This window comes from Crinia signifera, chromosome 11, assembly GCF_055691185.1.
Source record: "Crinia signifera chromosome 11, ASM5569118v1, whole genome shotgun sequence".
In the NCBI taxonomy this organism is placed as follows: Eukaryota; Metazoa; Chordata; class Amphibia; order Anura; family Myobatrachidae; genus Crinia; species Crinia signifera.
The window spans coordinates 20,522,233-20,537,738 of record NC_139227.1 but is presented as its reverse complement, the minus strand read 5'-3'; the positions used below and the strand labels follow the sequence as shown (position 1 = coordinate 20,537,738).

The window sequence follows — 15,506 nt, the reverse complement described above, 5'->3', positions numbered from 1 at the left end:
CCTTAATACCGCTTTAGGATCTCCATGCTCTGTATTTTATAAAAAGTTTTTCTATACTTCATTGTTTCTCTACTGTATTATGTCCATTCCATCTGTTAAATGTCCGGAGTCCTATTGGACATAGAGGGTTAGAAAAAATATTATTAGGATACACCCATGAGAGATTATTGGTATTTGCCACCTTAATCAGTTCATAAATATTACAAGATAAGTGTATTGTGAATCCCCACCTTCTGATTTTCCAATTACCGCAAACAGCATGCATGAGATAATTATTTATATTATCCTATATGTGTGTGTATGTATGTATATATGTATGTATATATATATATATATATATATATATATATATATTCACACTCACCCTCCTGTAGACAGAATAGTGGAAGAACCGGCACTCCAGGTATAAAGATCCAACGTCTTTTTATTAAGGCATAAGAGAAATGTACACACACGACCCAACAGCCGTTTCAACTGCACACGGCAGTCTTCTTCAGGGGTCCTGAGGAAGACATCTCTCATGCCTTAATAAAATTACCTTGGATCCGTATACCTGGAGTGCCGGTTCTTCCACCATTCTGTCTACAGGAGGGTGAGTGTGAATAGTTATCTTTTATGAAGTGTGCACCGCAAATACAAACATTTACTATAGGAGGAAAATGTGTGGCACTCTGGTTACTGGTAGAAAATCAGGAAATCTGTTGTATTTTAACATTTTGAGAATTTTATTCCTGATGAAGAGCATAAACTTCTCAAAACTTTGAAATACAACAGGTTTCCTGTCTTCATTTTCTACCAGTCACCAGAGTGCCGCCCATTTACCTGCTACATATTGGCATCCCCATGTGCTTGACCAGAAAAAGGCACCTGGTGTGGTTGCATTTAAATGGAGCTGTGCCTTCCTTAACTTCAAATTTTCTTCAAACAGAGGGAGAGGTAGAATTGGAGTATCTCTGGACTCCTTGTAGTAGGAATTACTATTCCTATTCGTTTGGGGTTGTTCCAATTTTAGTAAAAATATGTTGGAGACTGAAGTATTCTTTTGAACAGTTGTTTTTGATAAAAAGGTGACATTTCCCAGTTGTACATTACATATGGTCTGTCTCACCAGGTGACAGAAGAAACCTGCCGTATTTTGGAAGGATTAGGCTATTCCTGCGAGTGCCGAGGACTAATCAGCGTTAAAGGAAAGGGAGAACTCAGGACATTCTTTGTCTGTACAGACATGGCCAAATCCCAGAGCATTGGCATGAATTAATCCTGGTGCAGGTTTTACCTTGCCAAGGCACAAAGTACGGAGGAATGTTTTACCTGCTGCCTAATTTTATATGACTAAGACATCGCCAAATGAGTACTTCATGTTCCCATTACAATATAATGGAGAAGATCTCTTACCTGGATTGCTGACGCTCCTCTATAGACCAGCAAAGGAAAAACCAGATGAACATATTGCAACTTGCTTGTGTGGTCATAAGCCAGATATACAGTATTTACTCAATGAAGGTTGGGTCTGCCAGTTGAAGCGCTGGGTTACTAGAAGCCCATTACTTAAGACAATGTATTTTTAGTAAATGCTATCAAGCATCACCTGCAGGACCATAATGAATTGCTTTTCTGCGCATAGAAAAGATGAAAGTGTGTGAAAAGCCATTGTGCATACCAGTGTGCCTTGCTTGCCAAAACTGTGCCTTTTGCTGTGAGAGTAACAATGAAGGCAAGGAGAAAATAAGAAATACAATGTAAGTTTTAACTGGTTAAGAAGCGAATAAGAAATCCCTGGCTAGAACCAGGAGATGCCTGTGAGGAGCCAGACCGCAAATGCGTTGTCTGTTTATTGCCACTTGAAAACATCGAGCACTACGCACCACTCAGCTGATCTGTGGAAAAGGCTCCGTAGTCGTGACAACCAACTCTTAGAACATGGGTTATCTACAGCCGTTAAGTAGGTTGGACTGGATGTGGTACAGCTGCCTAATTATTTAAAAACCCATGCACCCCTACTTTGCTATATGGTGGCAAAGCATTGTTTTTAAAGTATTTAGTAATGACCATATTAATAATGTCACTTACTTCCCATGCACTGCCAAAGCCGAAATTAAGTTTAGGAAGAGAGAAGAATTTCTGATTACTTGTGTAAAGTATTTTAAGAGGGGGTGCTCTAATGCAGAGAGGATGGTGTGCTGTAATACAGAGAGGAGGGGGTGCTCTAATGCAGAGAGGATGGTGTGCTGTAATACAGAGAGGAGGGGGTGCTCTAATGCAGAGAGGATGGTATGCTGTAATACATAGAGGAGGGGGTGCTCTAATGCAGAGAAGATGGTGTGCTGTAATACAGAGAGGAGGGGGTGCTCTAATGCAGAGAGGATGGTGTGCTGTAATACAGAGAGGAGGGGGTGCTCTAATGCAGAGAGGATGGTGTGCTGTAATACAGAAAGGAGGGGGTGCTCTAATACAGAGAGGAGAAATTCTATCACAGTTTGTGGTTATATTAATCAAAAGAACTGTTTTAATTTTTTAATGTCAAATTGTATACAGTGATGTCTTATTCTTGCCTGAAGCCAGGAACCCACTGGCATTTGATTTGTGTTTATAAATGGAAGTGCTAATGCAAGTGACACAGAATGTCACACTAAAATGTATCTTTTTTTAAAACTTGCACTCAGGTTAGTCCATTGACCACCATACGTCTAAATGCAAGACGTGGAGTATTTAAAGAACTGCAATAGGCACGGTCAGTGGAAATAGTGGTTTTTATCTTCTGTACTAGTAATAGAAGCGCTTGTACAACACATAAGTAGCATCAGGTGGTATGGGTCATTAGCTGGGAGTAGTATTTCATAGGTACGAATCAGCATTACATTATTATGAGACAATACAACACTGCCAGGTGGACTTTGTAAATGGTAACTGAAGCCTTCCCACTAATCCAGTGGTTCTCAACCTCGGTCATCCCAACAGTTCAAGTTTCCAGGTCTCCACACAGAATCACAAGTGAAGTATTTAGCTCCACCTGTGGATCTTTTAAAATGTGTCAGTGAATAATGAGTGCACCTGTAGGGTGTCCTGGAAAATATGAACCGTTGGGGGGTCCTGAGGACCGAGGTTGTGAACCATTGCACTAATCGATTGTATAAAGATGCATCATTGATTATATTGCGGATCATCACAGAAAAAGGGGATAGAAAGTGTCTATTCCTGCAGACAGATGGGCTGGGTGCATAGCCAGCAGCTCACGAGAGTGAAGCGATTAGTAAGCCACACCCCACATTTCGGGCACACGTCTTCGGCATGCAAGGGCCCTCCTTGCACTCTTCCAATGTTGGGAGGTATGCAATATATAAAGCATTTGTAACTCGGAATGCCCTATTTGAGGTAGTCCCTACATTCCAGTAGCCTTATATGAAAAATAATGCAAAAATGTACAATGTGCAGCTCTGTGTAGTGTTGATCCAGTGCTCTAGGCCTCACCACCACACCAGCATGTCTGAGATGTGCACCGTACTCATCCACCACACTGATCTTGGTTGGATGATCACCACTGAACCTTCTTAACACAGATTTATTTAATCCTCAATTGATACTTTCAGTTAAAAATTAAACGTAAAGTAATTTCGTTGATACCTTAATTGTAAAGTAAGGTTTAAAGAACACCAACATCCTAGAAAATTAATGTGCACATTATAGAAGTGGACAAACATGTCCATTTCGTAATGTCCCCCTAACACAGGGATGGGCAATTGCGGCCCTCCAGATGTTGATGAACTACACATCCCAGGATGCTTTGCACACAGGTCTATGATCCAGTAAGAAACTATTGAGATCCTTATGATTTTTGGATTGAAAAAAAAATTGTATTTACTTAAAGATCATACACGGCCTCATTGTTATGTATTATGTATCATTAATTACTATGTAATTTAAGTACCTTATTGTTTTCATTGTGGGAACTAAACCCTCATTTTCACCTGACTGGATTAAAACGTACCCTGTAGGTCAACATTTACTTTGTCACATTGATTTCAAGCCTCTTATCCAGTATGATTTCCTTTCTTTGTTTGTTTGCCAAATACCATTGTGGAACACTAGCTTCATTTTGGCCGGGCCTTTTTTATTGTACGTGGCGCTAAAATGCAGGGAAAGGAATCGCGTTTTGTTGGGACAATTAGTCTGGGCTGTTCTACAACAATTTATCTTGCAAAAACAACACATACTGTATGCCACTAAAATGAGGACAAACAATAACGGTCTTCCGTTTTCTGAAATTCTAGATTTTAAAAACCAAAACGCCAATAAACCAATACTTGCAGATAAAACGCCTGCATTACAGCAGCAGCTAAAGGCTCAAATACACTGTTGCAACAACTTTGCAGATGTCGAACTCTATTATTTACAAGGTTCTACTGGTGGCCTCCAAGGGCTCCATATTACAGGATAAACAGGACTTTTTGATGTTTTTAACCGTTCTAGACGCTGTACAGAGAGAGAGAGGAGAGAGAGGGGGGGGGGGGGGGGGGGGCGGAGAGAGACAGTGCAAACGGACATTTCAGTAAACGTAGAGCGTGTGTGTATGTACAGTATGTACTCCAGTATATGTGCACCTTCAGGTAATCCCCCTGTATGTAACTGAACACACATTTCTCAGCATGCCATACCCTGAGACTTGAACATAGCCTCCTCTGCCAGAGTCAGATATCTGACATGGAGCTATTTATTTCTAACTATTAGAAGTTTGTTGTAATTATCAATTTACACCATTGTAGCTAAGCAGATCTACCTGTATACAGTGTGTGGCTGCAATGGTTTTAAGTACGAATGGTGTAATGGTTAGCATTACTGCCTCACAGCGCTGAGGTCATGGGTTCCATTCCCACCATGGCCCTACTGTGCGGAGTTTGTATATTCTCCCCGTACTTGCGTGGGTTTCCTCCGGGTACTCCGGTTTCCTCCCACAATCCAAAAATATACTGATAGGTCAATTGGCTTCCAAAAAAATTAACCCTAGAATGACTGTTTCTGTGTGCGTGTACATGTGGTAGGGAATATAGATTGTAAGCTCCACTGGGGCAGGGACTGATATGAATGGTCTAATATTCTCTGTAAAGCGCTGCAGAATATGTATGCGCTATATAAGAAACTGTTCATAAACAATAATTGACAATTAAAACTTTATTATTTTGGTGCCTATACACTTGGTCTATTTCACCTGATCCTGATGGATCGGGCCTAGAAATCGGCCCAAATTGGAGGGGTTTGATGTCCCCCCCCTGGTCCAATGCACGCTCTTGTGCTTGTCGGACCCACTGCACAGAAGATAAATCTTATCAGCGCATCTGATGCAGGTGACTCAGAGCTGGGCGGAGGGGCGCCAGGCAAGGGGACGCAGAGGGGAGCCGGGTGAATTTAAAAATACTATACAACTGAATAGGCAGCCGCTGATTGGTTAAGAAATCTCTCAATTGGTGTTAAGAGGCTGCGAGTTTAAGTTCTAGCTACGGCATGCTGAGAAATTTTGCTAAATTAAATGTGTTCATAAATTACACCATCAACGATCGCTCATAAGTTAAATGCCTGATATCAGGAGTTTGGTGAGCAAAACTCTTGCTTGGCGGATGCTGAAACCTCAGATAGTCACTAGAATGCTTGAGTCTTTGGGGTAAATTTACTTAGATGGGAGTTTTAGTGAAGATTATATTTTGCCCATAGCAACCTCTTATTTTCGAAAATAAATAAGTGGTTGCTATGGACAACATCCCATCTTTAACAGAACTCCTATCTAATAGCCCTTTCAGACAGAAAAAAAGACCCGGGAATTTCTCTGCTCTTGCCGTGTCGACCTGGGTTTTTCTTCTGTCTGAAAGGGTCAACACGGGTCTAAAGTTCCGGGACTTCGACCCAGGTATTTACCTGGGTTTTTCCCGGGTCTGTATTCCAAAAACCCGGGTCGCCGGCTGTCTGAAAGGAAACGACCCGGGTTTTTGGGATTATTACACATTGTTAGGCACTGATTGGCTCTCCTGGTGGGGTGCTGGCTGATTGGTTGTGAGGATAGGCTTCTCTGATTGGCTGGGAGAACATGGCAATGGTGCTGGCCTCTGAGGTCATTAGGGAGCTGAAAAAAGCATAGCATGGCCCACTGGAAGAAGCAAGAGGTGAGAGCTGCTGGCAGTGAGAGGGGAGTAGGATATCGGCAAACAGATGACTGGGACAGTTAAAGATGCCACAGTGTACTCAAACATTGCAAATATACTGACAGCCATGTGAGGTAACATGTACCTTCCAGTATATAAAAAGAATAAAACTTGTTTACAACATATCCTTGTGTCATGCCATGGTTAATGCAATGCAGTGAGCAGTCACCACCCACTTTTGATGATCTCATCTCTGTGTGCCTTTAAAACTGTCCTATTCTTATGACACACAGAGTTTTGCAGGAAAAATCCGGCTTCTGTGTGAAAGGGGTCGACACGGGAAATACCCGGGTTTTTGCTCCTGTGTGAAAGGGGGTCAGCCCCTTGCTGCCTAGTTGTACCCGGGTTTTTGTATCTGGGAAATACCTGGGTTTTGGGGATTTTTCTGTCTGAAAGGGGTATAATGCTGCGTTCTCATTGCCGCCCCTGCAAAATCCCGGGTTATTGGCGGGGCACAGAGCATCTCAGCTCTACAGACCCCATTCATACTGCACCTTAGACCCAGGAAATTCCTGTGTCTGCCCCGTTCACACAGCTGCCCCGGTATGCCTGCCATCAAGTGTGTGTCATCTAAGAGCTGCTTTGATTGGATGTTTAAAAAGCAGCTTTGAGCAATGCAATGAACTTGCATTTTGTGAGGAAAAACCCGGGTCTAACCTGTTCACACTGCCACACACCCGTGTATTACCCAGGAAAAACCCTGCAAAAAAACCCCGTGTGTAATTCCCGAGGCATAACACCCGGGAATTTTACAAAGACAGAGACAGGACACAGGAAATTTGCGCTTGCCCTGGAAAATACCAGTTTTTTTGCGGCAATGAGAACGGGGTATTAGTAAATGTACCCTTTTAACTGCTAATTTCTGGCAAAACTAACAATCTAGTACGTCTTTCGTACCCAGTATTTTATTCAGGCAAAACTGTTTTTCCTGTAATTTCTGAACAATGTATCTTAACCCATTAGTCTGGACACCGCTGACGGATTCCTCATCTGTAAAATTATTGTATAGTAACCAATTAACCAATTAATACCTTTACACCTTCATTCCCCATTATATTGTAGCAGTAATGTTTTTTCTTTACTGTGAAAAGTGCCTGCGAGCGACGAACAAAATGTTTTTGTTTTTTTAAATATGGAGATTGTAAAGCAAATTGTTTGTATATTTATTTTATTAAATAGCAGTGATTTCTTGCAAACATGTGTAAGATATCCATGTGTACACAAAAGCAAAACAGCACTTACCTTGGGAAATGTTAGAGAACATATAGTCCAATATTTGCCGTGCATTAATAATGTAAACAAGTAACTGTCTATTCTGACACTGGATCAAATGTTCTCCCACAAATTCCTAGAATATTTTCCATAACATTTTGTTCCATAGCATTGCAAAATCAAATGTCTTTATTGTAGTCAGTTGTAATGTTTGTATAGGTTTATGAAGGGTTATAGATCCGCATTGGTTTGTCCCTGGATGGGGTGGTGGGGTAGATGTGTTAAGAAATAAAATCTGGAAGGTGTTAACGCACCAGCCAATTAGCTTGTTTAAAAAATGTATGCTCAGAGTTGATTGGCTGCTGCTTTATCACCTTCTACTTTATAACTTTACCAGGCTTAATACATGTACCTCACAGTGACAAATTAGCACCAAGAGCAAGCTTGGGGAACACACCAGTCCACATAATGCATATAGGCCCTTATTCAGATCTGATCGCAGTACAAATTTGTTCTCAAAATGGGCAAAACCATGTGCACTGCAGGTGGGGCAGATGTAACATGTGCAGAGTGTTAAAATTGGGTGGGGTGTGTTATATCTGAACTCTAAATTTCAGTGTAAAAATAATGCAGCCAGTATTTACCCTGCACAGAAGCAAAATAACTCAACCAAATCTAACTCTCTCTGCACATGTTACATCTGCCCCACCTGCAGTGCACTTGGTTTTGTCCATTAAAAAGATAATTTGCTTTTGCGAGTGACCCAGAATCTGGGCCCATATACACTCTGCAACTCTGTCTATATTATTATATAGTATATATTATTATTATTATTATAATATAGTCCATATCGGTTGATCATTCCGCACCGGGTGTATGCCCCATAAATCTGGAAAATGTAATGTTGCTATAATTAAATTACCCCTATTCAGAGTTGTCTGAAGTTTAAACGAATAGCTAAAATACCACAACATTTACGAAGTGTTCTCATTCAAAGCATGGGGAGTAGGATTCCGTGAAATAAATAAAATATTCGATCCAAAAAGACTTGTAATAGGGGAGAATACATGAAAAGTTAAATACAGTAAGGGGATGCTTAAGCTACATTTTATACAGTTTCCCCTTTGTAAAAACAGAAACCAATGCATGGCCCCGAGGGAGAGCACTCACAAGTCACGCATGTTACTGTATATTGCTGATGAGGAAGTGATGGAAATGTTCTGCCACCAATGTAGTGAGCACTTTAGGTTCTGATATTAAATTCCAGGTCAATTCTGTTTATTTAAAAAAAATAAAGAACTTTCACGTTTCTCAGTCACCTGTTGTTACCTTTTCATACATTTTACCTTTTTTCACCTAGCAGCAGATTTTATAACTTTTTTTTCTTTCATGCAATATTGGCCTTGTTGCACGCACATAGTCAAACCTCTGCGAATTCAACATATCTTAAGGCTGGAAGGTATTCTCTGGTGGAGAAGCGGTTGTGGCTGACTGCCAAAACACATGGCAGGCCCGAGGTTACTGCTGGTAGGTGAACCTGGGCTGTAGCATCGGGTATGGTTCATAGGATTGACAGGGCTGTAAGGTCAACACCAGCATTAGGTCGACATATTTGGTCCCAAATGTCGACATAAGTTAACAATGACACTATCATTGTACCGCATTCTGTCGCCATGCTTTGGGTATATTCTTCCTCAATGACCTAGTGGATGTTAGGATATAAAATACCACCCGTAGGCACAAGTCAGCTCAAGAAAAATCCCCATGAAACACTCATGTTGGCATTTTGACTGTCGACCTTGCCATTGCCCACCTAATGCGTGTGTCAACCTTCCGGACAAAACTGTGCACTGCAGGTGGGGCAGATGTAATGTGCAGAGAGATTTATTTTGTTTCTGCGCAGGGAAAATACTGACTGCTTTATTTTTACACTGCAATGTAGATCTCACGTATGCTGTGTACACACGGGGGCCATAATCGCTGGGAATATGGTCGCAGGCGACCATATTGCCAGTGATGGGAGTGTGCCCCGGCGATAAATCCACGGGTGCGCGCTCCCGTTTTCAGCCCCATTATAATCGCTGGTCGCAGGAGCTTACTCCTGCGACCAGCTAATTACCTCTGCGGCACCGCCAGCAGAGGTTCCTTTTCATCAGCGACCATCTCTGGTCGCTGATGAAAAGGAGACACTGAGCAATATATTGCTCAGCAATATATTGCAAGCAATATATCTCCCCCCGTGTGTACGCACCTTTAGAATTAGATTTGGGTGGGTTTGTACTTCAATCTGCACACGTTATATCTGCCACGCCTGCAGTGCACATGTCCATTTCAGAAGGAATTTGCCTTTGCGAGTGAACCAGAATAAGGGCCCATGTCTGGCTCCTCTTCCTCTTCTGAATACAAATAAAGCAATCACCCATTCATATCTGACAGTATCTCTCTTTACACTCCCACCCACCCTCTCCGGTCCACAATTGTACGCCGCCTCTCTTGCTAATTGGCTACTTACTCTCATTCCCGCCTTCAAGGTTTTGGCTGTTCTCTACATCTCTGTAATTCTCTACCCCATCCTGTCAGACTTTCCACAAAACTTAGTCAGGCCTGTCCAAACTGTGGCCCTCCAGCTGTTGTGAAACGACACATCCCAGCAAGCATTGCCATAGTTTTAGCATTCACTCATAGCAAAACTGTGGCAAGGCATGATGGGAGATGTAGTTTTACAACAGCTGGTGGGCCGTAGTTTGGCCATGCCTGCTTTAAGTGGTCTCTCAACCCAGCCATCTCTCATCCTAACCTTCTGTTTATGCTCACTTCTACCCCTTCCGTGTCACTCCTGTCTGCCCCTTCCCTTTAGAATGTAAGCTCTCACAAACAGGACCTCTCTTCAGGTGCTTTTCCAAGAGGCTATATAGGCTATTTATCTCTGCCACTCTAATAAATTGTTTCAATGTCTGGTCCCCTGAGGGAACGGTCTTTATTATGCACTTGTCCTAAATTTCCTTGTACAGGAATTCTGGATTTTTTATCATTTATGTATTGTTAGGTGCAGCGGAACCCTTGTGGCACCATATAAATAAATACAACTATAATAACCGCAAACCCAGAATTAAAAAAACACAATTTATTGGAATTTAAAAAACAACAACAAAAAAACAAACAAAAACCTGCTTATTCATTTACAAGTTCCATCCAACTTCCTCCTTATCTAGGTAACCACTGGCGGACACTCCCTTTCAGTAGAAGAAGAGGGCACCTGGTTATCTTCTGTATTTGCTGAGAAAAAAAAAAATAGGAGAAAAAAAACAAAAAAAAAAACACCATTATGCACATAGTAGAACACAAGGAGAACCTGATCATTAATAATATGGTATACACACACAATGGTAATTTCTCTAAGCAAATTGTAAATATACTGTACCTGCTGTCAGATCTACCACCATCTCCTCTGTGTCCAGGTAAGGAAAGGTAATTCCCATTGCCTTCCGAATCCCAAGAATGCTGACAACATCCCCTGGCTGCACCTGCTGAGCCAATTCCTTCAGGTTCTCATTAACTTTGTCCGCTGTCAGAAAAAAAGGCAAAATAAGTAACTATTCCCCAGAGCTTCCATATGCCTTAACCCAGGCATGTCCAAACTGCGGCCCTCCAGCTGTTGTGAAACTACCCATCACAGCATTTTGCAGACGCAAGCCATATTGGATCTTTGCCATTGGAATCCTTTGTCCATCAGTATTGAATAAAATAACTCAATTGAATGAGAATGTGGAGCTAAACAATATCTAGCGATATCTCACTATAAAGAATAAATATGGAGGTGTGGGGGGGGGGGAATAGACTTAAAAGTATCCATATATGTATGGAAATGTGTATATACAATCTAGGGACAGAATAATTGCTGAATCTTGGAACAATTAGGGATGCCTCACTGCTTGATTTGCTTTAAAAATGGTGATGTTCGATACCTTCATGTTTTATGTATGCAGGATGATGAGAAAAATATAAGTTTGTTCAATACTCCCCCCCCCCCTCCCCCTCTTGCATATAATACCCTTTTATGATTAAAATAATCTACCATCTAACATTGATATCCTTAACTCTAAACTGTAGTAATATAGTAAGTATCATTATTTAAGATGAGCCCTATCAAGTCTCTTTATTAATAATATTTCACTATCTGCCTGCGCTACAGACACTGGGGCAGATGTATTAATCCTGGCGAAGAGATAAAGTGGAGATAAAGTACCAGCCAATCAACTCCCAACTGTCAAGTTTCAAACAGCTGATTGGCTGGTGCGTTATCTCCAGGCTTAATACATCTGCCCCATTGTATCTAATTTCAGTTAAAGCTTGTAAAGATACATACAAAATGATATATATATATTAGCGACAGCTCCAATTAAATATTGTGCTGCTCCCAAAAGAATTATCAAAAATTAAATCAAAGAGAACCATAAATAATTGAGAGCGCACTGGGTTGATCCGACAAATATTAATACATTTTAAAAAATGATACACATATAACCATACGCATAATGTCCAGCATTGAGCATAATTTACCCTATATAATCCATCAACATTTTAATTGGCTCTTGCCCGCACCATGTAGTAACACAGTCTCCCTTGAAGTGGGGAGCCTCCTATTAAATAAAAAATATATTCAAGTATCTCCAGGTATTATGGTTAGACTCAAAAGCAAAACTCAGCTCAAAACTGGTATGGGTAAGATGACGTCAGCGAGGTAAGACCATCTCCGCATTACATCTTACCTCGCTGGCAGCATCTTAACCATACAAGCGGGAGCCGGTAAATATACTTAATACTTGAATATATTTTTAATTAATAGGAGGCTCCTCACTTCGAAAGGAGACTGTTACTAAATGGTGCGGGCAAGAGCCAATTAAAGAGTTGATGGATTGTATAGGGTAAATTATGCTCAATGCTGGACATTATCAATTGTTTTTTTTAATATTCATGCGTATGGTTATAGGTGTATAATTTTTTTAATGTATTAAATATTTGTCAGATCAACCCAGTGCGCCCTCAATTATTATATATATTTTTTTGTATAGATACCTGTATGCCGAGATTCACCCTCTTAGAGTATTTATTCTCATTTACGGACGCCATGGTCAAAATAGTAGTTTATTTTATATATAGTAACTATTTTATTATGTATGATTTAATAAGTCTGTGTATATATGTACAGTAAATACTTTACATTTTAATGAACATGGAACATAGCCGGTGGATGATTGCATCACAGGTGATTACTAATTCAAAGCCATAATTAATTGTCCGATGGGCCTTATAAAAATAAATCCAGGTGAAATGGACATTTAACCTTCTGAAGAAACCGCTACTAGGTGACAGAGGAGAAATGCGTAAAGGTGTTCACACATCAGTCAGGTTTCCCAGTGCAGTGAAACTCGGTACACGTTATCACATTCCAGGCGCCCTCCCTCTCTGATGTCCGCATAGATTTAAATCAGTCTCTACAGATCTGCCAGCCCCTGGTGCAAATTTGGGAGCTGCGTCTTACTCTAGCAGCGCATGGCCACCAAGAGTGGTCTGCATATCACTGCGTTCCTGACTGAGATCTAAAACAACCGTTTCATATACAAAATATATTCTCTAAAGCAACAGTGTGTTAACATTGGAAGGCTTGTGCCATATGTGTGGCAATATGCACCTTGATTGACAACGGCGGTGATACCACAAGATTAATAATAAACTCCCAACCGCTGACTCGGATTACCGTCATATAAATATGAGCACCTATTAATGATCTATTTATGGCCAAAAATATAAGCGGTTGAGCATAGCGCCTGAGTAGATAAGATTTCTACGGGATGATTCATTCTTTACACGAATTATAAAAGTACCGGGAACTGAATGTAAAATTTCATAACAGGATCTGCTACAGTATATATTTTTCTTTCTAGTAATTGTGTAGATTACGGGGGTTGTTTTTTATTTATTAAAAACATATCAAATACATAAATTATTAGCGCTCCCTTCTTTTCTCATAACATTGTCGGACTAATTTGTGGGTCCCGTCTTTGTAAAAGATTATGTCCTCTGATTCAGAGAATTTACAGTTCCCAGTTTTATCTTATAAATCCTATTGTTGTCCAACGAACCTAAAACAGCCCTGTATAGTGGTGACGATCCTAAGACCTGAGGGAGAACATCCATTAGGAATGTGGTTTTTGGATTCCGCACTAGGTTCTTCCCACCTAGGGTGAGGGAGATCAAGAGAGATCTATTCTCGCCTGTGGTGGGGGGCGGCCTATAACCAAGTCTCTAAAAAACAATTTATAGTTCCCGTGTTGGGTGCAGCTATTTTGAAGAGTTGGTGGTGCTCCCCTGAGTCCGAATGTACAATGGCAGTGGAAAGGAGAAAAGAGGACTCTCTTTGTGGGGCACTCTTGCTATGTCAAATGATAGTTTTTAAAACGTAACTTTTATTTATTTTCTTTTAAAATAATTGGGACAGAAAGGCCTTCTGTATAGGATAAGAAAAATAATAAATTAGTCCCTTTTGCAGTGAGCTTTTATCATATCTGCTACGCACAGGGGGATATATTAAATTAACGGAAAGGGTGATTCTCCCTAGGGGGAATCACCCTTTCCATTAATTTAATATATCCCCCTGTGCATAGCAGATATGATAAAAGGTCACTGCAAAAGGGACTAATTTATTATTTTTCTTATCCTATACAGAAGGCCTTTCTGTCCCAATTATTTTAAAAGAAAATAAATAAAAGTTACGTTTTAAAAACTATCATTTGACATAGCAAGAGTGCCCCACAAACAGAGTCCTCTTTTCTCCTTTCCACTGCCGGAGAACATCCATTGTCATAATCGTAAAATCCCAAATGGTGACGCCAGGCGCCATGTTGAGGAAGTGGGCTTTTAGCCAAATGAGCCACGATTAACTGGTTTAGCAAACGGAGTGATTTGTACCCTACTGTGATATCAGCTTAATCTAGAACTGGAGTGGAACTGGGCAAATTGTACTGCTTTAAAACACCATCACATCTTCCTTATAGCCTTCGCATAAAAGTGCCATTGAAGTGTCCCAATAGAGATTTTACTAGTGCCTGTAATGAAAGTGTTTTCTAGCAAAAACAAAAAAAAACCTCTGCTGTCCGGGATCTATTCCGATCACATTAGAAAAACAAGACGCTGGGCAGCTATTGGACAGAACTTTTGTGACAGATGCATCAATGGAGTTCTAAGGTCTGTGCGGTCACTCATGTGTACGATGTAAATTCAGGAATCCCACTTTGGTCACATGAATTTGCTTACAGAAAATGATAGTCATTAAAACGACATGCACAAGATTGACATTAACAAGAGGTTGACCTGAGATTTGTGTGTGTCAATATTGAGGATCTCCAATTCGTGCACCGCCATGCTTCAGGCCGGGTACCTCGCTGCGCTACTGCTGTGCTCAGCACACTTTACCATTCTCAATCTGTCCACATACAATGCAAAACCATGAAGACGTGAAAAAAAAAAAAAAAAATGAAGAAGAAAATAATCCCAACTTTTTCGAGTTTTGACCTAGACATGGTCTTCAGCCATCTGGATACCAACCAATTCATCATCGATCCTCAAAATTAATGTATTAATTGCTTAAGCTTTTAATACGAGCATCAAAACTTACCAATCTGCAGTTCCTTGGCGGAAGGTGCTAATAGACACACCATATTTGGAGGGGGCTTGGTACTTAGACGCTCATTCTGCACCTCTTGCAGCTCCCGCAGCAGCTTCGTAGTTTCATCCAGTTTCAGCTGGAACCTCTTTGCCTCTGTAACGAGTAACATTTCAGGGTCAATGCAGAAAACTAGACTGAGATCTGAGCTCGTTATCTAAGCGATCTGGCTAGGAAAATTAAGCACAAATAGCTTTGTTTGTATGCCCCATAGTGATGGCAAAGCGCAGTATCAAGTCATATTTCAGACATGGTAAATATCAGGCCTAATTGCCCTTAATATGCAATTCCATTCACTTTTTGCCTATTTATTACCAGTTTCTTATATAGCGCACACATATTCCGCAGCGCTTTACAGAGACTATATGAACACTCACATCAGT

The 15,506-nt window shown here is 40.7% G+C and overlaps 2 protein-coding genes across 10 annotated transcripts in view; one reads left to right on the top strand and one right to left on the bottom strand.

Moving 5' to 3' along the window:
- ADCY7 (adenylate cyclase 7) overlaps positions 1-3,997 on the top strand; it is a 164,379-nt gene extending 160,382 nt beyond the window's left edge. For all 5 annotated transcript variants that reach the window (XM_083165369.1, XM_083165373.1, XM_083165372.1 and 2 more), the window contains exon 26: positions 1,112-3,997. In XM_083165369.1, coding sequence (XP_083021495.1) covers positions 1,112-1,258 — 147 coding nt within the window. In that variant the 3' untranslated portion in view covers positions 1,259-3,997. The remainder of the gene's footprint in view (positions 1-1,111) is intronic.
- Positions 3,998-10,509: 6,512 nt separating this feature from the next.
- BRD7 (bromodomain containing 7) overlaps positions 10,510-15,506 on the bottom strand; it is a 45,918-nt gene continuing 40,921 nt past the window's right edge. For all 5 annotated transcript variants that reach the window (XM_083165247.1, XM_083165245.1, XM_083165246.1 and 2 more), the window contains exons 14-16: positions 15,076-15,219; positions 10,822-10,965; positions 10,510-10,676 (exon numbers count right to left, since the gene is read on the bottom strand). In XM_083165247.1, the coding sequence (XP_083021373.1) occupies positions 10,609-10,676; positions 10,822-10,965; positions 15,076-15,219 (356 nt within the window). In that variant the 3' untranslated portion in view covers positions 10,510-10,608. The remainder of the gene's footprint in view (positions 10,677-10,821; positions 10,966-15,075; positions 15,220-15,506) is intronic.